The 26,099-nt window shown below is 42.3% G+C and overlaps 1 protein-coding gene across 3 annotated transcripts in view; it reads right to left on the bottom strand.

The window, feature by feature from the left end:
- Positions 1–26,099, bottom strand: part of CAMSAP2 (calmodulin regulated spectrin associated protein family member 2) — a gene marked incomplete at its 5' end in the record, with an annotated part of 115,204 nt that overhangs the window by 39,637 nt on the left and 49,468 nt on the right. For 2 of the 3 annotated variants that reach the window (XM_081947709.1, XM_081947707.1), the window contains 3 exons: positions 1,535–1,567; positions 6,437–6,520; positions 8,283–8,444. In XM_081947709.1, coding sequence (XP_081803835.1) covers positions 1,535–1,567; positions 6,437–6,520; positions 8,283–8,444 — 279 coding nt within the window. The remainder of the gene's footprint in view (positions 1–1,534; positions 1,568–6,436; positions 6,521–8,282; positions 8,445–26,099) is intronic. The other variant, XM_081947708.1, reaches the window with a different exon arrangement.

The raw sequence follows: 26,099 nt of genomic DNA, 5'->3' as shown, positions 1-26,099 counted from the left end.
AGCTGTGTTTTGGTTTCACATTAGGTGTAATTAACTAGCGTTTAATGTATAATTTATATAAGTTTATTTTTCTTGTAGTACCTCTGAGTCTTTTCATATTGGCTGAGCTATTTGTATGCTTTGAAATTCTCCTACAGAAGCCCATGTTCCAAGATGTCAATTCTACTTTTTAAACTGCCCATCACCCTGTAACTTCATTTTTCTTTACTTCAAAGACTTCATTTTTGTTGACTTCTCTTTATGCTGGAGTAAGAAGCAATAATGAATGAAAAGTAAACATACCTAAGCCATTTTAGATTACAGAAGGGGAAAAATAATTCATTTAAGCACCAAAGATCCATCCATCTTGTATACTCATCACAATAATTGAGCATTACACATGAACATATTCCCTCTTTCCCCAAGGAAAAAAATTTGTTGTGGACATACTGATAGTAACTTTTACAGAGGTTCTCAATATTTGTGATGCTATGATTGCCTGGAATAACAAACATGTGCGACCTTCCTATAAATAATGAAACTGATGGTAATAGAAGCAGCCAAACACAGAATTTTTAGCATCAGCTGCCACAGGGGCAAGTTAGGTTCTGGGATCACTTTCTGGCTATGAGCAGGTGGCCCTATATTGGCAATGTCCTCTCCTTCCTACTAGCTATGTATTACACAAAGGATTCCTTCCCTTCTCCAGAAAACAAAGCTTTGCAGATACCACTGCTCCTCTCTGCCCAACACTCCTCGCTACCAGAGTCACCCTGTCACCAGTCCCCAAAAACTCATTTAAAGAGATATTTCGTTCCCATTTATTTCATATTATGTCTTCCAATTTTTTTTCAAAACACTCAAGATGCATATGTGCGTGTGATGTATATACTATGCTATATGTGTCTCAATGTGTATATGGGTATCCCATAAACACATACCAAAATAACACAGCGTTTCATCTTTTATAACAACTACTTTTATGTTTCTGACATGTTAGAACAATTTATACTCCCTCCAAAAATTTCCCCTCCCTAGTAAAATAAATCTGTCGAATGTGTAGATCTCTGCATTTTCAAAATTGATAATATAAACCACAACGTTAGGATTAAAGAAATAAAATGAGCTTAGATCTACTGCCAAGCTTGTTTGGAAGTGAAAATTTTTGTTTTAGAAAATTATGTGTTTAAAGTAAATATAATAAATGAGCAATGGTAACCATATATCGTATCTCCCACTCTCCCTCTCCCTTCCTCTCTCTTGCATTGTAAGTCATTTACTCCTTACTCCTGAAAATTGTGAAATGGACACTGGGATGGTATTTGTTCAGCTGGAACTATAATGGGGCTAGGTGGGTGATGGGACCAACAGGATTCCAGAGTATCTTAAATTATAGCTGCTGTCTCCTTTGGAGGTGTGTGTGTCTTACTTAAAAGGCATTGAGTAGGGAAAAGAGGCAGAAATGAAAAGCATGATTGTACTAGCATTACATTGGCAAAGTAACTGATACAACATTAAGCTAATGAATCGAAATAAAGCAACATGACAAACTTACAGGAACCAGTTTCCAAAACCACTTGGAAGGAGACTTCAAGGAAAGCAGCAGGGAAAAAGCAACAGGCAAAGAAGAACATGAACATGTTGACTGTAATTTAGCAATTCCACCATTACATTTTCTTTAAGCCATTTTCAGATTCATGAAAAATTAATTATACTTAATTGTCTTGAAAGACACATTCATTTATTACAAATAGCATTGCTAAATGTACCCACGTGAAAACAATACGTTACTATTTGTCAGTCAGCACACAGTAGCAGAAAAACTCTCATTCTGAGATGAATTGATAAATACACGTAAATAGTACCTTTTATCTCAAGAAAGTTATAGTAATTTCTAATCCATTATTCTAATCAAATAAACAATTTAATCTTCAAATGAGTTATACTGGGGCTTCCAAGTCGGAGTTGTAACTTTGGAACCTTTTTATTCTTTTTCCATGAACAATGAAAAGTATATCTTTACACCACTTCTGGTCATGAAAAACAAATCTTGTTCAGTTTTTAATGATAAACTTATTCACTCTTAATAGGTTATAAAATGAGTAACCTAAAACTTGTTATGGACTGATGAGTTTTGCACCAGTATTTTGGTAATGAATAAAGGAAGAAGAAAAAATATATTCTGGGAAAATACAGGGAATGCAGAGACTGGCACTTAAGCTAAATTATTAGCACAAATAATGGTTATTAAGTGCCCAGATACTAATACTGGATGTATTCTGAATTCCCATGTTAAAAGCCAAATGCAACATTTTACTTCTTACCTATCGGTACGTAGATTTTACTGAGTGACTTTCATTGTTAGAAAGATTCTCTATTTATTTTTACTGATTGCTGCTTAAACATGTTCTTTTCTTTCATTTATATTGCTATAATCCATTTTTAAACTTAATAATATTTAATTCTGAATCATTGGAAGCTGTTTAAAGAACCTTTGTTGTCAGTGAGTAAATTCTATGTTAAAAATAATTTTAATCATAATTTTAAGTGTTAAAATTATTCAGAGTGTTCTTTTCCCTAGGTCTAAGGGGACGAAGGGAAAATATTATCAATTATGAACTAGTTTTATATCAGATTTGATTTGCCTTATCTCCTGCTTTTACAGTCTTAAACCATACGGTAGATGATGAAAAAAATAAGCTTCCTTTGTAACTTTCAGGATTATATTGCTGTCAATTTTTATTTTATTTTATTCAGAAAGTTAAAATACGATATCAGTTTTTTTTTTTAAGGATTACATTGTTGTAACAAAGCTGCTTGTTAGCGATGATAACTGCCAGGAAGATGTGCTCAAGGCTTCATCTTGGTTGCAAACAGGTTTCCAACTGCTGATTTTAACCTAAAAACCCTACCTGCTTTAGCACCAAGGTATCTTCCTGAGAGCTTTTGCCAATTTGGAGTGTATTCTTCGCGAGAGAATGTGTTAGTTACCATATTTTTTGGAGTATAAGACGCACCTTCCCCCCCTAAAAGAGTGTGGAAATGTTGGTGCGTCTTATACGCCGATTACAACCATTTTTTACCTCCCGAAGCTCTGCCCCTGCATCCCATTTTTGCAAAAAATGGGCGAAAAACGGGCCATTTTCCACAAAAACTGAGGCGTTTTTCCCCTTCCTCCAGCCCCCAGAAGCACTCTGCAGGCTGGGGGAAGGGGAAAATGCCCCCATTTAAAAAAAAACAGGCCATTTTTTGCAAAAACAGAGGCATTTTTGCCTTCCTCCAGCCCCCAGAAGCACTCTGCAGGCTTCAGTAGGGCTGGGGGTAAGGCAAAAATGCCCCCATTTTTCTGAAAAATGCCCCATTTTATGCCTGATTTTTACAAAAATGGAGGCATTTTTGCCTTTCCCCAGCCCTGATGAAGCCTGCAAAAGTGCTCCTGGGGGCTGGAGTAAGGCAAAAATGTTTTTTTCTTACTTACTTCTTCAAAATCTTGGTGCGTCTTATACACTGGTGCATCTTATAGTCCAAAAAATATGGTATTCCATGTTATTATAAAATGTGGGAGAGTGAGTCAACAATTAAACTTTTTTTTTTACCATGGCCAGTAGAATGTCTCCCTTTTGATATTACAGTAGTACCCCCTTAAAACTGGCTTCCTGCAAAGCAGAGAAGACTGGTCTGTTCTGGACAGTGGTTTGGTGTTAAGTGCCAGCTTGTAGCTGTGGATTATGTCTTATGGGATTTCGGTTCCACTATGAGACTCTCTTTATTTAACAATGATTAATTTATGATATCAGAGGCTACTCTGGAGGCTTTGCCATTTTACCATTTGCTGTGGATCTATTAGTATTCACTAGTGTTTACATTGTTTACCATGAGATGTTATTGGTTCGAACTGTTATGTTCTACCACAAACATTTTAATGGTTTTAATTTTTGGGGAGGGGTAATTTTCCATGAGTCTAAATAGATTTGGCATCATACGAACTCAATAAGTAAATAATAAATAAAATGCTATTAAAACATTTCACAAGCATTACCTCACAATCCCTGATGCAAATCCATACAGTTATTGTTCTGTATGGACCATAATATCTGTCTGTCTGTCTGTCTGTCTGTCTGTCTGTCTGTCCGTCCGTCCGTCCATCCATCCATCCATCCATCCATCCATCCTACTTTCCATCCATACATCCAATTTTAAGGCTTAACATGTTTCTACATCTCATCAAGCAAAAAAGAAAATCACCAATATTGGCAATGTACTGTAGAGGTTATGCTTACTTGAAACTAATGTGCATTTTGGTAAAACATCTGCCTTTAAAATGCTGCAGAAATAACAGCTCTACAGTTCTTTCTAGGCTGAAGAACAGGGAGAGGGCGGGCAGAAAAACTCAACTCCTTGTGACGTTTAAATCTAGAGTGTGATCCTCTAAGCATAACAGCAGAGAAGTGAAGTGTGGGAGGGCAGGGACCTATAAACTGGAGTAATTTAATTCATTGATGTTCCTAAATCTGACTGCTTGTGAGTCATTAATTATAGTCTTCAATGAAGCAAATAATTTCGTTCCATTCTTCATAATGAAAACAAACATGGGGCTGGGGCAGAAAAGGGCCAAAACAGGAGACCAGAGTCATTAGAAGTGACAGGGCAATTATCAAGCTATGTAAACCACTTTAGAAAAACTGATGCAGAATCTAATTGTGATGGTTGCATAGCTAGGAACAGCTCAATTTATCATTCAGGAAGGAAGTAAAAGAAGTAGAGCTTGTTTAGCCACACACCAAGAAAAATGCAATGAAATGGAGTGGGGTGGGGGGAGTGTCCTCTGGAGGCTAAGCAACTACTGGACCTCAACAACAAAGTTCACATTTGAAAATTATATTCATGACTGAGCAAAGGACTGACACTCTGCACATATGGGATGTGACTAAAATAGCTAGCAGTAGAATAAACCAACCAAGACATACTATTATCAAGAAATAATATAAGAAACTGCAAGGGAGATAATAGAAGTTATTGGCATCTATAATGACCGTGGATAGCTCCACATTATGATCATATCTGAATGATCATGTCTTGGCTTGTTAAGCCTCAACACACATATATGCACGTGTCTTTAACTAATCTGTCTAGCTTGTTTGATTTATCTGATCAGTGGAACTATTGTTTTCAGATTTAGAGCAAATTAGAATATTAAATCACAGTTCAAAATCCTAAAAATCCTAGCTTATTCTATATCTAGCAGGCATGGTTCCTGGTGAGATGAAATGAGAAGGTATTGTTAATCAGAAGCTTCATGGTTTAACTACAACTCATGTGAAGGGAAGGATTTATAAACTAACATAAAGAAGAATGTTAGTAATCTTCTTGTTTATCAAAGTGAAATACAATAGTTTAAAATTTCTGTGTCTTTCGCACAATGACATTTTCAAAATAAAACATACAGATGAGAGTAGTAAGTCCTTCTTTAAATGACAAGGTATACATTTGGGGGGAAAAACTCTGCTCTTATTAAGGTGTTCATTTATAAGCACCTGATTTTTAAAATTAAATTCACTTTTGTAGCCTGTTCAGAACTGAGTCACTGAAGCAGTTGGTGAGCATGCGCAGTGGGCTGGTAAGTGTGCGCAGCTCCATTTGTGCAAGGGGCAAGAAAACAGTTTTGGCTGAAAAAGTATACAGCGATAGAGGCATCAAAACCTTGTAATATATTGACTTAAATTATTCACTCATTATAGTAACAATGCTATCCATAAAACACCACCTTTATCTGAACAAACATCATTCTGGGAAGAAATACTGCATATGAATGTTCAAAATGTTTGCACATTTCTTCTTAAAGTCAAATATGTACTTGCATGTTATAAGGATGTGCACAGACTGTTTTCTGTGTTTACTTTTGTTTTTAATCGTTGTTTTATTTATCATTTTAATATTGTATTTCTTAGTGTTTAATATACCAAAAGAAAAAAATGTCTCTGAATTTCCTCTTAGAACAAGGTACTGTAAGAAAAATCTAAATCAGGCATTTGAAACTCGCAGCATCATGGCTGCATCATGTGATGTAATGCAACTTTTTTTCCCTTCGCTAAACCAGGCGTGGGCATGGCCAGCGCGTGATGCATCCGGGTTGAGGGTTTGACACCCCTGATCTAAATGATGACTGAAATTTTTATTCATTTTTTTTTATCCTGCCTTTATTACCTTTCTAAATAATTCAAGGCTACAAACATACGTAATACTCCTTTCTCCTATTATCTCCACAACAATTCTGTAAGGTGGGTTGAGCCAGCTTTCATGTCTAAGGTGTGACTAGAACTCATAGACTCTAAATCAGCACCTTAACTACTACATCAAACTGACTAATGGTCTCTTAGAACATATTTTAGAAAGAGAAATCTCTCATTAGTTGCCATTATTCTGAATGTTTATTAACTAGCACATTTTGCACACATACCTTTTGACCTCCTGGAGTTTCTGCCCCCTGTTGCTCTTTCAGCTTCTGCTCCTGTTCCATTATATCCTTTAAATGTTCATTTGCCTAAAAGGGCAAAGGACATTAGACTTTAAATAAATTTTGCTTTCTTGCTGAGATATAAATAATAGTCTACTTAGTATAATTATTCTACTATGGGCAATTTTGAAACAGTGCGGCAGCCAAGGCTTTAAAAATTGTTTACAATACAAGTCTTTCTTCTTTTCTTGTTCTTCTTCCAGTGTACAAATGAGTCCTAAGAGGCCGAATGGGTTTAATCTTTAAAGCTTTAAAGTGCTTGAGCTTAGCAATACTTAGAAGTGACCCTGAAATTGCATAGACACTCTAAGGCAGACTTTTCCCTATCTAGTCATTGTTAAGACTTCTATTCCTTTCATTCTTAGCTGGCATTTCCATCAGCTGTATTATTGATTAAGGGAGATGGATTCCAACACCTCTGTGGTTGTGCACCTCTGTGCAAGGCTGAAGATGCTACCTTTTTAATATTGTCTTTGCACCATAGCAGAAAATGCAATATACATGCACTGTTTTCCCATGCACGGAACTTGGGTCACTAACACACTGATTCATGAAATCAATAGATGCCTATTTGATCACTTATTTCTATACTTGCTGTTTATGTCATCTTAAGGATTTGGTAGGAAATACATGAGGAACATGTACTTTGGCAAGCGTCAATTTGACTGTAATAAAAACAGAACCTACACAACAGTTGAATTTATTTAAGATCTGCTAACAAGTTGACAACAGATGGAAAAAAGAATGAAAGCAGGCTAGGTAGGCTATTTTCATTTATTTGTACAATACACTAGGTTTTACCTTATCATTTAGCACAGCTAGCTTAGCATCATTCAGAGCTGCAGGATGGGATTGCTAGGTGATATCACCAGTGCCTTCCCAATTCTAACAGTGAAAGCATTATTGAGTCAAGGGGTTCTTGGTGCTCTCTGAGCTTGGTTGTTTTCTTACAGATGTTTCATTACCAAAACTAGGTAACATCATCAGTGCTAGGACTAAGCTCAGAGATCACCAAGGGCCCCTCATTTCAACCCTGAGCTACAAATATTCTCCTTTATTGGTACCATTATTGAGTTGCTTCAATACCTAAGCAACCTGAGAACAATTGTGCATTATGGCTGCCATACATACCTGTTACTTCTATGTTCAAACCCTAGCAATAATGGTCATGATTTGTTCCTGGGGAAAATTCAGGAACTACAAAATTGGGCTAAACAAACCCTAGGTAAGTATTTTGTTGTTATATCCAATAGATTATTAACAACTTTATTTTGTTAGTATCACAATCAGTGGTGGGTTTCCATTTTTTTAGTACTGATTTGCTTGTGCTCGTGCACGAGCGACACTTCTGCGCATGCACAGAAGCGTCTGGGTGGGTGGGCAGAGCCTCCCGCCACCACTACTACTGGTTCGCCTGATCCGGGCTAAACTGGGAGCAACCCACCTCTGATCACAATGGCTGAAATAAATAATTTTCCAAATCAGGAAAATGAGCAATAATATTTGTGCAAGCTCTTTTTTTGCCCCTTTATTCAGCTTTGGATTTTGGTTTAAATATATAGGTTAGCATTCAAACATTGCAAAGAAATATGATCAAAGCTTATTGTCCAAGAGTAAAGTATTTAGAAATCAGGCAAACTGAGCTAGAGGCAAACATTAGTTGACATTATTTTTGTTCAGTGAGCAACTGAAAGGAGACTGATGAAAAGCAGTCAAATAATAGTCAAGGTAAGTGCATTGTTTCCTTCCTTCCTTTAAAAACACCGTGATGGTTAAATGAAATGCCTACCTTATTTATCCAGAACATGACAGCATCCTCTATGTCATAGGGCAGGTCTGTAGCTTGGAAGAAGGAGGAATACTGCTGTACACATGCAATAACTTTTTCCACACTGATCATTTCTACAGTGTATGCCATCATTAAGGTGTCAATCATAGCCAAATGAGCACTCTGCAAAGATAATAATGTTTTCACTAGGAGGTGGAATACCAACATAGGAGAAACCAGAAAAATTTATTTCCAAAAGGAACCAGTAATTGGAGTACAAAATAAATAAGTTTTACAAAACATTGAAATAAATGGGAATTAAACAATGTAACAGAATAAGCAATTTCTTCTGAAAATTTCCCATGATTTAACATTGTACAGATGTTTACTTCCAGAAACAAAGGTACTGTATTACTTAGCCCTCTCATATGCTTGAATATATAATAGAAAATTTAAAACCTAAGTCCTCATATGTCCACTTATCCATTTTATAATCTTAAAATTATTTAATTATTTATCTAAAAGATGCATATTAATCTTAAATGACCCAACTAGCAGCAAAACCAAACACAATGAAAACAAAAACCTGACACCACAACCCTTTTTTTAAATTCAATCGACAACACCATCTTCAGGTGCCAACTACATTCTACTCCAGCACTTCCTGAAAACTGAGAAAGTGGGGGCTTGCTAGATCTCAGGGAAGAATGCTCCAAAAGGGCAGAGGGTGCCACAGAAAAAGGAGTGTTTGCTATGCCTCACTAGATGGCAGTATTTCAGAGAAGGACCTTGGAACGTGCCCATTCTATCCAATACGGCAGAATGGACAGATACTCTCAGGGAGAAGTGGGCCCACAACAGTGGTGGGATACGACCGGTACGCCCCAGTATGGGAGTACCGGTGCCTGCTGGGAGCACCACGTACCGTTCCGGTACGGTGCTCTGAAGGGCTCACCTGCCCGCCCGCTCTCCTTACCGCTATTTGAGCCGATCGGGGCTTTCGCACACGTGCACAGAGCCTACGGCACCTGCGTGACACTCCGCCGAGCAGCTACAGCATCACAGGTGGTAAGTATGCATGCGCACGCTGCGTGCGTGCTGTGCCTGTTCACATGGTGGACGCCGCGCCCCGTTGCAGTATACCCACCACTGGCCCACAACTAACCTGGTCCAATGCCATGAAGGGCTTTCAAGATGAGGACCAGCATACTAAATTGCACACAGAAAAAAACCTTAAAGTCAGTGCACTCATTTTTCCTATCACCATCCACGTTAATCCTTGCACAGAGCATTCATATTTTAGAATAATGCTGAAGACTTCTAGAGGTTGATGAGGGAAGAGATAAATTAAAAAATGGTAAAACCACGAGAAGAAGGAGCCACGTCGCGATGACACAACGTGCGGTCTCAACACTCCGAGACCGCTGTTGACAGTTTTGCTGTGACCAGCTGGACCTAAACCATCCCAGTAGAGACAGTGATCAGGAAGACAAAGCCTTGCTGGTCTCAGGGACACCGCAAAGTCCCTGATTGACCCAAGGGAAGTTCTTCAAGCCGGCGGTAAACAGGCAGCCCCAGGCTGATGAAGTCGGGATGCTCCAGAAGTAAAGAAATGAAAAGAGAAAGTGAGTCCATCTGGTGAGACTTTTTTTCTATTTTGGAAAAACTGCCCAAAGAAACCTTTATTTAAAAAAAAGCCAAATTAGATCCTCAAGCAAGAATTAAGCTGCGAAATTAATTAATACTGGATTGCATTGGAAAGCTTTTATTCTTTGTAACCATATTTTGTGGATTGAAATGCTCGTAACATCGTTTCTTCTCTTAAAGTGAACGGATCAACCTTTTTTTTCTGCTCTTTGTTACTTTATTTTTTGATTTCTGGACTAAAACCTTTCTTTTTGTCTTTAACAATTCTTCCTATTATTTGTTATTAAATTTTATTAAAGAACTTTATTTCATTTAAGCCTGAGATAGTGAAATTGGAAAGTAGCAACATAGCCACTCGGAAGTCGGAAGCTGGAGTTTTTGAAACAATGTATCTCTCATTTTTTTCTCTTTGTTTTCACTGACTTTGTAGCAGAAGGATTTGTGAATTGTTTATATAAACTGATAAAGAGCCAAGGGCACGAATTGTCTTTACAGGTGCCTGTGAGAACTATTTTGGCAGGGGAGAGAAAGGGGGGAAAACAAAATAAAATAGAACCCTTCTCTTTTGAAGAGCACAAAAAAAAACCTTGTGCTTAAAGCAACCTAAAATTAAAAAATAAAAGAGGCTTAGAAGACTAGAGTGGCATTGGCTATTGGTTTTTTTTTCCTTTTCTTTCTTTTTTTGGAAACATGGATCAATATTCAGAGGAGGAAACCTTAAAATTTCAAAATATTTTGGCTGGAATTCTAAATTTATTGGAAGGATACGGGACAATTGAGAAGAAGTTGGAAAAACTAGTATTTCTCACATCAAAAGATGAAGGGGCTGGAGCCCCAAAAATTAAAGGGGAGAATGAAGATATTGAAGATAAAGACAAGACAAGTGATGAATTTATTAATGGAGCAAATGTGGGTGAATGTGGAATGAAGGGAACATGGAAGAGGGATTTCGACGAATTGGAGCTCTACCCCAGATTTCAAGATACAGAGGAGGGAAAAAAGGGTAATGATGATGGATTTAAGAAAAGAAACTCTTCCAAAAGCACGACTGATAACCAAAAATAAGCTAATTTTAAAAATAATTGGAGGGCAACGAGATTACCTGAGAGATCCTTTAAACAACAAAGTGCGGAGAGAAATCTATAAAAATCTTATAAAGGAGATAAAAAGAAGACTGACACCATAATTGGCAAGAGAGATAAGACTGTTTTGTTATTGGAAAGATACAGGTTGACAATGAAAGTTCTTAATAAAAAAATAATTAATCTTGGTTGAGCAATAAGTAGGAATTTAGTAATTTTTAGATTGTTTTAGATTGTTATTAAATGTTTATTCGTTAACAATTAAATAACTATAATTAACAATAATGGAATGATAATGGATACAACTTAATAATATATACTATGTACTGTTAAACTAGTAAAAGAAATCTGGATATGGATTGCAAATTGTGACCTGGGAAAAAGACATATAAATGTTACCAACAAACTTCTATTTAGGTTTTGTCATTAAAGGTGTAATGTTTTATTTTATTTATATATTTTTGGGGGTGTGACGAGAGGAGTTGGGATATAAATAGTAAATGACTTTTAGCTTATTATAATAACAACAAGGAAATGTTAATGGATATTGTTTGATAATATATACATGCTCTGGTATTGGTAAAAGCAAGTTGGATATAATACTCTAAACAGCGGGGGGGGGGGAAGCTTAGAAACTTTATTGATTTTTACTCAGAATATGTCATAAAAGTGTAATATTATTGGAGGATTTTTGAAATAGCTAATAAGTACCATTATGTGGTTGTGTATTTAAGTATGAATAAGTTCAAGCAGAAGCACATTCAAATAATTGTAGTCAAATGAGAATTGTGATATATTGATGGTAAGAGATATAAAAGATTTTTGATTTAAAGTGCATAATCTATTATGAACTATAAGTAATGACTATGGAAGAAATGCACGAAAGTTATTTGTAACCAATTGACACGCTTTCTACAAGATGTATTAAAGGATGATTCTTTTTTTGTGTTTTTGTTCATTTAAAATAAAATAAAAATCTTTAAAAAAATTGGTAAAACCACATTCCTCATTCTACGGGAGTAGAGTTTACAGAGCAGAAGTGTCTGCGATCCAAGTGATTTGTATATTTCCTTTTATTTGTAATAACCGGTTTGGATCTTGCCCAAATCATCAAATGAAAAAAAAAAGGAGACAAGTCGTTCAGAAAACAATGTCCAAGCAAGGCAAACTTTTTTCCAACTTAAAAAATGAGAAGGTGCTACTTCTATTGCCCTTCAAATTCTTGTGCTAGAATTCCAATATTTGCTCATACACTTCTACCATGAACATCTCTTCCGGTGAAAATGTTACCAAGGGATGAATTGATGCCAGTATTTCCATGGGGTGGAAATCTGCTTTCATACACCACAAATCCTACTTGGAGATATGGCAATATCAACTTTTCTATTTTTCTTTTCTCCAGAAAGAAAAGGAAAATAAAGCAGCATCTAGCAGCATCTTTTTCCACTCTACTATTAGACTGCAAGAAACTAACAGAGAGATATTGTGAGATGCCATAGCTAGTGAAATTATATTGCGAATGCTGGTTTGTTATTATGAGAGACAACTCAAGGTTAGTACACAGCTTTTCTCTTTTATGGTTATCCAAATGGATGCTCATTATTTGCTATAAAAGTAAGGTTTTTTTTTTCTGGCGTTCTTTGAAAATGTGCAAAATTGATACTGATTTAATTCTATTGTAATATTTCTTTCCTCTCTTTTCTTTTTTCACTGACTCGTTCTGTGTGTATGTGTGTGTATCAAAATGTATTTGCAGCATGAACATGGATAAAGGCATGGAATTAGCATGTTCAAGTGCCCAATATCACATTAGTCATATCCAAGTCAGAAAATGCGCTTCATGTATTTTTATGCAAAGCTGCCGCAGATATGTCCTATTCTGCAATTCAAAACCAGAAACATTTGCACCCTTCATTGCTATCTATAGAAACCCAAGAAGATTAGAGGGGGGGGGGGGACAGCTCTTGGATGTCCATGTCTAACATATGCCAAAGGAATGTCTGAGGTAATTATTCAAAAGTGATGGTCTTCCTTTCACCTTGGAAGCTATCTCCATGGAAACTAAGCCATTTTAAATACAACATTACTCATAGTATCCATGGTTTTTGTAATGTCAGAGGAAACTATAGTGATTCTTTTTTTTTTTTTTGCTGCAGCATGAATTTTCCTGAACAATTTAATCAATGACTAATACTAACTTTACTTAACGTAATTAAGGGTCAGTTTTATTAAAAGGAGAGTGATTTTTTTGCTGAAAGGATAAGAATCAAATGTCACTATTAAAAGCTACCATTGTTTTGTGCTTTTTATTTGAAATGAGATTACCTACAATAGCATTCCGATCTGGAAGCACACACAAAAAAATTGTATAAAAGTTCACCCGCCCACTCCCTAATTTAAAAGATATGGATTTGAAGTACCCAGAAAGTTATACGATTGTAGCTTACGCTGTCTTTGAATTTTTGTGTAATTGCAAAGGTCATGCCTGAAAAATTATAGTTGATGACCCCGATCTAAATTGCTTTCAAGCTTAATTCTTAAGTCCATTTAAGAAAATGACTTTAATCTTTAACTCCATAAATAGCTTAGGGCTTTCTGATGACCATTTGTCATTAAAGCTACTATATCTGGGTTGTAAACATCTGAATAGAAAGCTGCATTCTAGGGGTCACCCGGATTTTTCTAACCTAACTAGAGTAGCCCTTTCTCTTATTTTTGCAGTAAGAACACTTCACAATTTTTACGGACCACAAGTAGTCCTCAACTTGCAACAGTTCATTTAGTGACTGTTCAAAGTTACAGTGGCACTGAAAAAAGTGGCTTATGACAGTTTTTCACACAACTGTTGCAGCATCCCCATGGTCATGTGATCAAAATTGAGATGTTTAGCAACTGATTCATATTTATGATGGTTGTGATCAGTGGTGGGTTCCTAACTAGTTTACCACCAGTTCACTGAGAGAGGACGTTTTGCGCACAGACAAAATGTGCATTTTACTGAAAACTGATCTGCACATGTGCAGAAACATGCCGGCGATGGGAGAAGAGACTGGGGAGCCGGTTTGGAGGCGTGGCAGGCAGCGACCCGGGCTGCCAAATTAGTACCAGTTTGGCTGAACCGGTCCGAACCAGTAGGAACCCGCCACAGGTTGTGATGTCCTGGAGTCATGTGATCATCTTTTGCGAACTTCTGACAAGTAAAGTTAATGGGGAAGCCAGATTCACTTAACAACTGTGGCTGGAAAGGTCATAAAATGGGGCAAAACTCTCTTAATATCTGTCTCGCTTAGTAACAGTGTTTACATAATTGAAAACAATGGCGCTATCACAGCAGGAGAAAGAGGCTTTAAGTCTGCAAAAGATATTTTCAGAAATACAGAAACTATCAAATACACGTGAGACGATTGAGAAGAAGTTGGATGATTTAGTCCATTTAACAGCAAAATATGACGGGGAAGTTGAAGATGTTCATCAAATGGAGAAAGAACGTTGGTCTTACCTGAACGTTTTTTTCTGGAGTAGTGGAGGGAGGGGTCACAGCAGGGTTAACACAGCCTGATTGGTCCATTTGACTGAGAGAAAACTTCTTAACCTTCGCCTTCTCCCGTTGGTTCCCAGTTTCCGCGATGTCACGGCCAGCAACTGCAAGTCAAACACAAACAAGAACAAGCCCCCCCGGGGCCTCCCGATTCTACACCTCCCAGACCCAGTCTAACTAACTAACTAGGGCGGGAAATGTGACCCCTCCCTCCACTACTCCAGAAAAAAACGTTCAGGTAAGACCAACGTTCTTTTTCCAGTAGAGTGGAGGGAGGGGTCACAGCAGGGACATACCCACGCTACGTCCCCGGGCGGGCAGACTGGGTCCCAGGTGAGGAATCGGCCACCACCCTCTGAAGGACCCTCCGGCCAAAAGATGCCTCAGCCGAGGCATAAGCATCCAAACGATAGTGCCTAATAAAAGGTGTGGGGGAAGCCCAGGCAGCCGCCCTACAAATATCCTCGAAAGGTGCCCTGGTGGCCCAGGCCGCCGAAGTAGCGGCACTGCGGGTGGAGTGCGCAGTGATCCCCGATGGGGGAGTCTTCCCAGCAGCCCCGTAAGCCTCAACTATGGCCAACCTAATCCATCGTCCGATGGTGGAAGAAGACACCTTACATCCTAACGAGCCTGGACGAAAGGAAACAAATAACGCTTCCGTCCTCCTAATGCCCTCAGTTCGCTTTAGGTAAATGCGAACAGCCCGGCGAACATCCAGCTTATGCCACACCAACTCCCGCTCTCTCGAGGGATTGGGACAAAAATTCGGGAGCACGACCTCCTGGGCCCTGTGAAACTGTGAATTCACCTTCGGAATGAACGAAGGATCCAAGCGAAGGACCACCCTGTCCTGGTGTATTACACACAGGTCACTGCGTGAAGAAAGGGCCCCCAACTCTGAAATGCGCCTGGCCGATGTAATGGCCACTAAAAACACCACCTTAAGGGTAAGCAGACGCATGTGTACCGTCCTAAGTGGTTCGAACGGGGAGCTCGTCAGAGCCTGGAGAACCAGGGTCAGATCCCAGGTTGGAAACCTATGAACCGGAGGCGGACGGATGTTAGCCGCCCCCTTCAGAAAACGCTTAATCAGGGGAGAACGGGAAAGGATGGGGGAACCCTCCCCCCCCAGAATGGTGGCCAAGGCCGCCACTTGACGCCGGAGCGTATTATGCGACAAGCCGTCCTCCAACCCCTTCTGGAGGAACTCCAACACGTTTGGGACGGTAGCCCTAGAAGGATCCAACCCTAAAGGAATACACCACTTCGCAAACGCTTTCCATGTGGCATTGTAAATCCTAACCGTGGACGGCCTCCTAGACGCCTCTAAGGTGGCTATAACTCCCGACGAAAGTCTCTGCCCCCTCAGGATCCTCCGTTCAAGAGCCAGGCGGTCAGATGAAGCCACTGAGGCCCTGGGTGATGTAAAGCCCCCTGACTCAGAATGACCTCCCCCGGGGGAATCCTCCAGGGGTCTGCTACCGACAGCTGGACCAGGTCCGCGAACCAGGGTCTCCTCGGCCAGTATGGTGCTAACAGAATAACGAGAGCCCTCTCTGTGACTATCTTCCCTATCGTACGGGGAACGAGGGGAAGGGGAGGAAAGGCATAAAGGAGGCCCGGGGGCCACCGGCTCCTGAGAGCATCCGCTCCTTCCGCCGACGGAGACTGGAACCGGGTAAAGAACCGGGGCAGCTGAGCGTTGTCGGGGGAGGCGAACAGATCCACCCGAGGTGTGCCGAACCTGCTGCATATCTTCCGAAACAACTCCGGGCCCAGTTGCCACTCGCCATCGTCTAGGGTTGTGCGACTCAGCCAATCCGCCTGAAGATTGGACACTCCTGAGATGTGCTCCGCCACTATGGAGGCCAAGTGTCTCTCCGCCCACAAGCCCAACGACTGCGCCTCTCTCCAGAGAGAACGTGAGTGGGTGCCCCCCTGGCGATTGACATGGGCCTTCGTCGCCACATTGTCCGTAAGCAGGAGGACATGGCGCCCCCGCAGGTGATGACGAAAAGTCCGTAGGGCAAGCCGTGCGGCTTTCAACTCCAGCCAATTGATGTTGTGGCGGAGATCCGAGGCAGACCAACGTCCCTGGGTCATGTCGGAGTCCATCACGGCCCCCCAGCCGAAGAGGCTGGCATCCGTCGTCACTGTGACTCTCTCGGGCTCCCAAAAACAAGCCCCCTGTTGTAGCGCTGGGGACAACCACCACCGAAACGAGAGTCTCACCTCCACCGGTAGAGGAACTGGCCGCAAGGAGTTGCTCATCATCCTCCTCTGGACCGGGATCAAGGCCCACTGGAGAGGTCGCAGGTGGAGCCGGGCCCAGGGCACTATCCCTATGCAAGAGACCATCTTCCCCAGGAGTTGAGACAAGGTCAGGATGGAAACAGACCGTCTTTTTTGTACGGAGGAGACCAGCTGGCGTAGGCTGGACAAGCGTTCTGGAGACAGGCGGACCCTCCCTGACTCGGAGTCTATCACTGTCCCTAGGTGTAGGATCTGCCTGGATGGGGACAGGTGGCTCTTGGGAAAGTTCACTGAAAACCCCAACGCCTGAAGCCAACGGATCGTCAGCCGAAGATCCGACTTGGCTCTGGGGAGGGACCCTGCCTGAACGAGGACGTCGTCCAAGTAGCACTGAAGTCTCACCGGAATGGAACGCAGGTAAGCCGCCAGTGCTGCCAGGACCTTGGTGAACGTCCGCGGAGCTGAGGCCAGACCAAACGGGAGAGCCCGGTACTGGTAATGCCTGCCCCGGTGAGAGAACCTGAGATAACGCCGGTGAGACTGAAGGATGGGGACGTGGAGATAGGCCTCCGTCAAATCTACTGAGGCCATGTAATCCCCCTTCCGAATGCCCTGCAGAATGGATTTCAGGGACGCCATCTTGAACCGCCTGTATACTAGGTAGCGGTTTAGGCGTTTCAGGTTGAGGATCGCCCTCCAACCCCCCGAGGATTTTGGAACTACGAACAGATGGGAGTAGTAGCCCAGACCCCTCTCCGGCTCCGGAACGACCTCCACTGCCCTGATTTCTAGAAGATGGGCGACCGCGAGGTCCATGAGACGCCGCCGCTTCGGGTCCCGAGCCGGGGGAAAAACTTTGAAAAAACTTGGGGGTTTGGAGAGGAATTCTAACCTTAGGCCGTGGCGAACGGTCGCCCTGACCCAACCGTCTGACGTGATCCGATCCCACTCGTCCGCATACAGTGCCAGGCGGCCTCCGATGGGATGACTCGGGTTCGAGTCATTTCCCTCTGCGGAAGGGGCGGCCGCCCCCCCCACGAAAGGGCCGCTTGGACTGCGGCTGATATCTAGAACGGTCCTGAAAACTCTGTCTATTGAATGACCTGTCCTGCCTGTACGGTTGGTATCGCTGGTCCTGATCCCTGTCATAAGACTTGAACTGGGGCCTGCGATAGGGATGACTACGGGACTCCGCCTTCTTGGTGGATGTAGGCATAACTTTCTTTTTATCTTTGTTTTCCACCAAAATCGGGTCTAAGGAAGCCCCGAACAAATTTGGACCCTCAAAGGGGGCAGCTACTAGGTCCCACTTGGCTTTATAGTCCATTTGCCAGTTCCTGAGCCACAAAAGTCTACGAGAGGCCACAGAGGTGGCCAAAGCACTTGAGCCAAATCTAACTGCGTCTAGGGTCGCATCAGCCGAATACTGACACGCTGCCATTATTTTAGCCAAATCCTGGTGTACGCGCTCCTCCTGGATCGGAATGCGCTCCTGGAGCTGGCGGAGCCACATGACCGTAGTGCGGTTAAAGTACGAGGCAGCAGCCGCTGCCCGCACCGCCCATGCTGAGGCCTTAAAATTTTTACGTAATGTGAGCTCCGCCCTCTTGTCCTCTGCCTTAAGTTTGTCAGCCGCGTCCCCCGAGACTACTGGAGAAGAGGAGACTAAAGCTGCTATGGGCTGATCTATAACTGGAAGCTGAATAGCCTGCACAAAAGACTTTTCCATGTTGTAGGCGCGACGGTCGTTGCTGCCAGGTGGGGAAAAGTTAGAAGGACGGGCCCATTGGCTAGTAGCTACCTCTAAGAAAAGAGGAGGGGCAGGAATCTCCTCCTTATTGGTGGCCGTCGCTGAGAACATGACCATGTCCGGATCCGTGGGCGGTGGGACCGTGGGGTCCCCCGTGCCCACCTTGGTGGTCCTCCTAGCCTTCTTAAGCAATGGTTTGAACATGGCCTGGAGGAAAAGATTGGAAGAGCGAGGCGGCTCAGGAGCCGCATCCTCCTCCTCAGAGAACCCCCAATCATCCCTCCGTGCCTCCCCCCTAGAGGAGACCTCACTCATGAGGGAAGGCGAAGAAGCCCTAGATCTGGACCTACTAAAGGGAGTAACTCGACCGTGGTGATAAGGTTTGTCCCTTTGGGAAATGCCCCTAGAAATGGCTGCAGAAATAAGCCTTTTGAGATTCTCAGGGAGGTTTTCGAGATCCTCCTCATCCCCTTCTGAATCATAGTCTGGTGCCACATAGGCCCTGCTGGATCTCCTACTCCTAACTGGACCTGCAGAGGTACCTTCCAATGGATCCCCCCTATCTTCTTCTCTAATCCCCGGGAAAGCAGAAGGAGAGCGAGGCGCCCCCCGCTCCTGACTCCTATCAGATCTGCATGGGGAAGCAGAGGAAGAGGAAGAGGAAGGGCTGAACCCCCTAGCCACTGGTGGGGGAGGGCAGGATGCCACCGCGTGTGGGGATCTGGATCTGGGCCTAGGATCCCTGGCCTGTCTCTTCTCAGCCCTTTCAATGACCTTCTCTATGGCCCTGGATCGCCTGAGCTCATCCCTTTGCAGAGCTCTTGAAGGCCTGTCCTCAGCTGAAGGCCTAGAAACCCGAGGCCTAACTGGGGGAGTGGGCTCAACCTGATCTTCGCCTGCCTGAGCTGGCGCGGCCTGCTGGGACTCAGTTCTATCTGCCATCCCCACTCACGTGCTCCAGAACGAAGTTTTTGGTAGGAATTGCCCTTCAGCTGGTGAGAATCGCCTGCTCCGGGCCTCCGGTAAAGTTGCAAACAGCACTGCCACGTTTTTCACAGCCTCTCCGTGTTGCAAGCCCCAAACACGTGACTCAAAATGGCCGCCGGCTTCTTTTGGGCGGTGCTTTCAAAAGCGCGCCTAAAAATGGCCGCTTACCTCGCCCTTAATTGCTAATGCCTGCAGCTGCAAGCTCGCCTTTCCCAAAAAACTCTCCAAATCACTGCTGGGCTCCTAAGCCACGAGGAGCCTTCCAACACCAAGAAAACGATTCCGCGCTGCTGCCGTGGGCTGTAACCGGCCCGGGAAGCTAGCGGTTTAAATTAGAAGCCGAAAAGCCGCTTTCGCGCCGAAAAGCCCCAGCGTGCTGCGAGCCTCACCAGAAAGTTTTAAAAAAGACAATTTAAAGCACGCAGGATCGCCCGGCACACCCGAGACCCCAGGCACCAGTCCGGAGCGATCCCTTAGGAGAGGGGGAGGAAGCGCCCCCCCCCACTGACTATCTCAGCCTCCTGAGGGCAGCCAAACAACAGCCCTGCAAGGCGGACCACTACAAAAAAATTTTAACTAAAAAAAAAAAAAAATCCGAATTCAAAGTGCCAACAACACTAACACTGACTAATAAAATCCAATAAAACTCTCTTACTAGGAACCAAACCTGTGTCTTGGACCTTGACTGAGAGGAAAACTGGGAACCAACGGGAGAAGGCGAAGGTTAAGAAGTTTTCTCTCAGTCAAATGGACCAATCAGGCTGTGTTAACCCTGCTGTGACCCCTCCCTCCACTCTACTGGAAAAAGTAGCAGTTAAAATTCAAAAAAATGAAGAGGAAAATGAATATAAAGAAACTAAAACTGCTGATATTTATGGTGATGGGTTCGTCTCTGAAAATGGAAAGAGTGGAATGTTGAAAGAGGAATTAAATGGAGGAGAAACTTACTCCAGATAGCAAGATACAGAAGAAAAAATAATAAAAGAATTTATGGACCTAAAGAGAGAATTTTTTTCAGCAATAGTTTTGATAACACCACTGACAATTATAGATAAGCTGATTGAGGAAACAGAAGAAGGGCATAAAAATTACAAGAAAGACTGTATAAGCAAAGAGCTGCTAAGAGGAGTCCATACAAAGTTGATTAAAGAGAAGATAAGAGGACTGATACCACAAACAGCAGAAGATATGAGATTGCCTCGTTACTGGAAAGATACAGGTTGATAGATGGAAGAATATAACTTAAAACTAGCTAAACTTAGTGAAATTTAGTGATAATCGATATAGTTAAACAAATAATTGATAATGATAATAATGTATACTATGTGTAGTGTCATGATAAGTAATAATGGGATATGAACATTGAATGGTACCCATGAAAGGAAGATTAGAAACTGTCTTGGATTATATATAAAGATTAATAAATACATTTAAAAAAGAACTAAGTTAGATATAGTTAAGTTTTGAATATTAGGGGGGAAATGTAATAATATACGATATAATTAAATAAAGGAGGGATAATGATAACAAGGTATATATAGGCATGGGTACAAATAAGGAAATTGAATGTAAATTGCAAATAATGATTTGGAAAGAAGGATTAGAACATTTTGTTATTGAATATTATGGATGTTTAGCTAGAATAAGATATAAAAATTCAGTGTTATTGGAGGATTTTAGAAATAGTAAATGAAATGCCAGTATGTGGTTATGCATTAAATCTTGGTATATTTTATGATGAAGGACGTTTAAACAATTATAGTCAAATGAAAATGGAGGTATGATGATGGTAACATATATAAATATCTGAGTTAAAACACTTGAGTTAATATGAATTATGCTTGATGACTATGGAAGAGATGCACGAAAGCCTTTTGTAACCAACTGATACACTTTCTACAGTATGCAAAAAAGGAAGATTTTATGTGTTGTGTTTGTTTTGAAAACAAAAAAATAAAAAAAATTATATAAAAAAATAAAAAGAAATTTTATGGCCAACAGTCATAAGTCAAGGACTACTTGTATCAAAATATTTGTGGCCAATTCTTATGTTAAAGTCTATAATTTTATGACCATTTTTTTTAATTCAATTCATCAAACATTTGGATTCTCTGATTCATTCCCTTAAAGTATAATGCTATGTTTGTCCCCTAGAAATAATTCTCACCGAATTTAGTGGGAGAAAGAGGTATACAAACTTCAGGCTTCAGTCAAAGCAATTCTAAGTTTTACTGACAAAGCTTAACATTAAATTTACTCAAAATCAATATTTTAAATGCCAGCTACAACGATAAGAGTACAATAAATAAACAGGACCTTATTGGTCATTTAGGTATTTAGAAATATTTTAAGTTTACAACAGTGTTTATATGAGGACAACATATTTGGTTACCGTATATTCATCGATTGAAGGGATTAAAAATAGTAACTAAAGGAGACAGCTTTTTATATAGTGTTCAGGCTTGTTTCTTACTCCTCCTCCCATGTTTGGTAAGGAACATGATGATAAAGTGAAGTTACATATGTACAATTGCATTAAATACATGAAATGAGGATCCATGTGAAAGTAATCTGTTTTGATCAAGCGATTTATCATTATCTGCATATCATTAATATCTGTTTCTTGTGTTCATATTTTTTGATTTAGGTTCCTATTTATAAAATATCCTTTGAAAAGACTAGATGTTAAAGTCCAGTCACAGTTGTTCTGAAGTCAAGGAACAGTTTCCAGTGGACTTCTTCCACAGAATCAATATAAATTTCTTGCCATAGGATGAAACCTATGAGTTCCACCATTAAACACTACATAGGTATATCACTACACAGGAGTATAACTGCAATTATAAGTTCAAGTTTTTATTAATTAACACTAATTTAACATACAGGCCAGTGGTGGGTTTCAAAATTTTTCAGAACCTGTTCTGTAGGTGTGGCCTGTTTTGTGGGAGTGGCTCGGTGGTCATGTGACTGGTGGGAGTGGCTCGACTGTCATGTGACCAGGTGGGTGTGACCAACTTGGAAAATGTGGTGAAACTCACTTAACGGCGCTCTTGCTTAGCAACCAAACTTTTGGGCTCAGTTGTGGTCATAAGTTCTCTTTCTTTCTTCTTTTTTCTCTTTCCTTCTCTCTTTCTTTTTCTTTCTCTATCTTTGTCTCTCTCTCTTTTTTTCTCTCACTCTTCCTCCATTCCTTCCTTCCTTTCTTGCATGTATCTCTCCCACTTTCTTTCTCCCTCCTTCCTTCCTTCCTTCCTTCCTTCCTTCCCTCCCTCCCTCCCTCTCTCTTTCTTTCTAAATCACTCTAAGGTTTAATGAAAGCAGTCACAAGTTTAGGGTGAATTAAGTCTTTCTCCAAAACTTAAACCAGGATTCCAACAAAAACCTCTAGGTCAGCATCACACTCAGGTTTTGACTTTTATCCAGAGCCCGCCCCACTAGCTTCAAAAGTTCAGGACAGACCAGGTCTCTCCAGCACTCTCTCAACAGAGGGGAGGAATAAGACACTACCTATGTCTAGTCTACAATGCACCCCTTGTAGCAGTTCCAAGAAGATTCCACAATTTGATTCAGGAAATCCTGAGGGCACAGATCAACCCCCAAGTGACTTCAACAGCTCTCAGAGAGAGATAGTGAACAACCAGATAACTGCAAAAAAATACAATCCTTCCATCCACCTCTCTCAATTATCTGGCCTGGCTCAACCGTAATTTTTCTTACTCCTCCTGACTGTCCTTTTAAATTTTTTAATTTTAAATTGTGTTTTTTACAATTGGGGTATTTTAATGGTGATTTTTAACTGTCTAAATGTGATGTAATTTGTTACCTCCTCCGTGCATGTATGTCTTTGTATATATGTATGTTTATGTGTTTGTACATATGTTTTATGTTTTATATGCTCTATTGTACGCCGCCCCGAGTCCTGTCTGGAAAGGGAGCGGCTAATAAATTCAAATTTATTATTATTATTATTATCCCCCCCCTGCCGGTCCCCCCCAAAATCTGGTCATAACTTATCTTTCCCCTACCATCCAGCCTCAACCAGTACCTATCCTTCCTCCCCAACACACACACACACCGCCATCACAACCATCCACCCGTTGAGCGGTGGCTGGGTGGGCACTTGGCGAGCCCCGCTGCGCCAGCCAAGTAGTGTCTGCACCCTCCGCTCACCTTGAAGGCAACATTGTGGAACTCGCCGTTGCTGCTGAGGGAGGGCCAGCTGGGCAGCGTCCCCTGTTGATGCCACCTCCTGGGCTGGGCCCGTATCCCTGCCTGGCCCGCATGACAAGGAGGTGACGGCAGCGGCGCATTGCTGGGCAGTGGGCAGGGTGGAGGATGGTGTGGTGCTGCCGCCCTTGCCCTTGGGGCTCTTCTTGCAGGACATGCTGGCTGGCGCTGCTTCAGAGTGCCCTGGCTGCCGGCTCCTCCACATGCGGGGACAGGGGGGGTCAATGCTGCCCATCTGCCCCCTCCCAAAGCAACCTTGCAGGTTTTCAAGATCATTTGGAGAGCCTTTTTTTAAAAACAGAAAAGAAAACTCCGAAAAAGCTGCAAGATCTGGAGAGATGGATGGTCGGTCTTTTTTTTGGGGGGGGGGATCCCCAGAACCAGGTTGCCCAGCACCCTGCAGAAGTCTGCGAGGTCCACGAAGGGCTCTGGCAGCTGCAAAGCGTGCCACGAGGGGCAGAAGCCCCCGAACCCAGCAGGGAGCCTAAGCAAAGGAAGAGGTGGAGAGCTGGGTGGAGGAAGGGGGAAACCCTAGTTTGGGCTCCAGAGGCTGCAAAGCACAGCATGAGGGGCAGAAGTCCCTGAACCCAGTGGGGTAACGCAGCTCCAGCAGTAGCAGTGCGGCTTCTTGCAGCAGCATGCTGCCCTGATCAACCTGCCTTATGGCACCCTCTGCAGCCCGCTCTGCATGGAGTCGAGTTGGCAGCAGGCAGCCCTCGCTAGGGTTTCCCCATTCCTCTGCCCAGCTCTCCACCTCCTCCTTTGCTTAGGCTCCCCACTGGGTTCTGCCCCTCATGCCATGCTTTGCAAGCATGGTGAGGCGGGGGGAGCGAGAGAGATATCGAGCGGCGACCGGGCAGGTGGGGACAGCGAGCGGGCGGGGAGAGGCCATGGGAGGGAGCGTTCCGGTACGATGCCACCAGACCAACTGGTACTGAAAGGCACGGTAAATTTGACCATCTGGCCAGGGCGTGCCAGGTGAAACCCACCCGATACAGGCTATACAGAGAGTATAGAATCAGAGGGCTGAAAAAGAATCTGAGGTCTTCTGGTCCAATCCTCTGATCAAGGCAGAAGCCTTACATCATCCCAGTCAAATGGTTGTCTAGTCCATTTTTGAAAACCTCCAGTGATGGAGCATCCAGAACTTTGGAAGGCAAGTTATACCACTGATTAATTATTCTCACTGTTAGAAAATTTATCCTTACTTCTAGGTTGAGTCTCTTTTTAACCAGCTTCCACCCATTACTTCTTGTTCTGCTCTTGGGTGTTTTGAAGAACAAGTCAATCTCTGTGACAGCCCCTCAAGTACTTACCAAGTATTTATCAAGTCACCCCTAATCCATATTTTCAATAGGCTAGCCAGGCCTGTCAAACTAGTGGCCCACAAGCCGGCTGTGTCACACACAGGCCATGCCCACTCTGGTTCTGCAAAGGCCAAAAATGTCAGGATACGTCACATGACACGATCAAGTTTGACACCTATGGGCTAGACATACCTAGTTTCTTCAACAGTTCAAACATATGGTTTAGCCTCCAGATTCTTTATCATCTTTGTTGCTTTTCTAGTCTTTGACTGATGACCACAACTGGGGCAGGACTGAGTGAAATGATTATTAAGCAAGATGCCCACATGACTGTTTCACTCAATGATTGCAACCCAAGCACTCCCATTTAGGATCACTGTGTAATCTTCTCAGGTTGATAAGCGGACAGAACTGAAGTGCTACCTTTTGAGTTCAACTCCCTCCATTTGCAAAAGGGAACCCCTCTGAAGGGCTGCAGGAATAGAGCTCAGATGTTCAGGATCTGAACTCCATTCCTTCAGCCAACCGGAGGAATTCCCATCAAGCAGGCAGCCTTTTTGCTCTCAAAGACTGCCTGCCATGGTGTGGAGGGGCGGGGGGGAATCTCAACTCCATGTGGAACTAAGAGTTCTTCCTGGCAGGCAGCCCTTTAGCTCTCAAGGGATTGCCTACCAGGAGGGAATCTCAGCAGGCAGCAACAACTTGTAGTTTTCCCTGCCGGCTTCCCCACTGACTTTCTGGGAAGCCAACAGAGAAGATGGTAAATGGAGACTGCACGATTGCAGGGCATTTGGCAATTGATTGTTGCCAAACAGTTGTTTGCCAAGCATAGCTGGAATTGCTTTATGGACCAATTATGTGGCCATCATGATTTATGGACCAATTACGTGGCCATCATGATTCTGGACCTTTTTTAAATCAGCAGTCATAGGTCGAGAACTACCTGCCATGTTTTCCCAAAAATAAAACAGGGTCTTATTTTCTTTTGACCCCGAAAATAAGTGCTTGGCCATATTTTCAGGGAGGTCTTATTATTTTTGAGGTGCA

The sequence above is a fragment of the Natrix helvetica genome (genome assembly GCF_964273705.1).
Source record: "Natrix helvetica genome assembly, chromosome: 3".
Lineage (NCBI taxonomy): Eukaryota > Metazoa > Chordata > Lepidosauria > Squamata > Natricidae > Natrix > Natrix helvetica.
The sequence above is the reverse complement of the archived record's forward strand: the minus strand, read 5'-3'. Positions and strand labels throughout refer to the sequence as shown.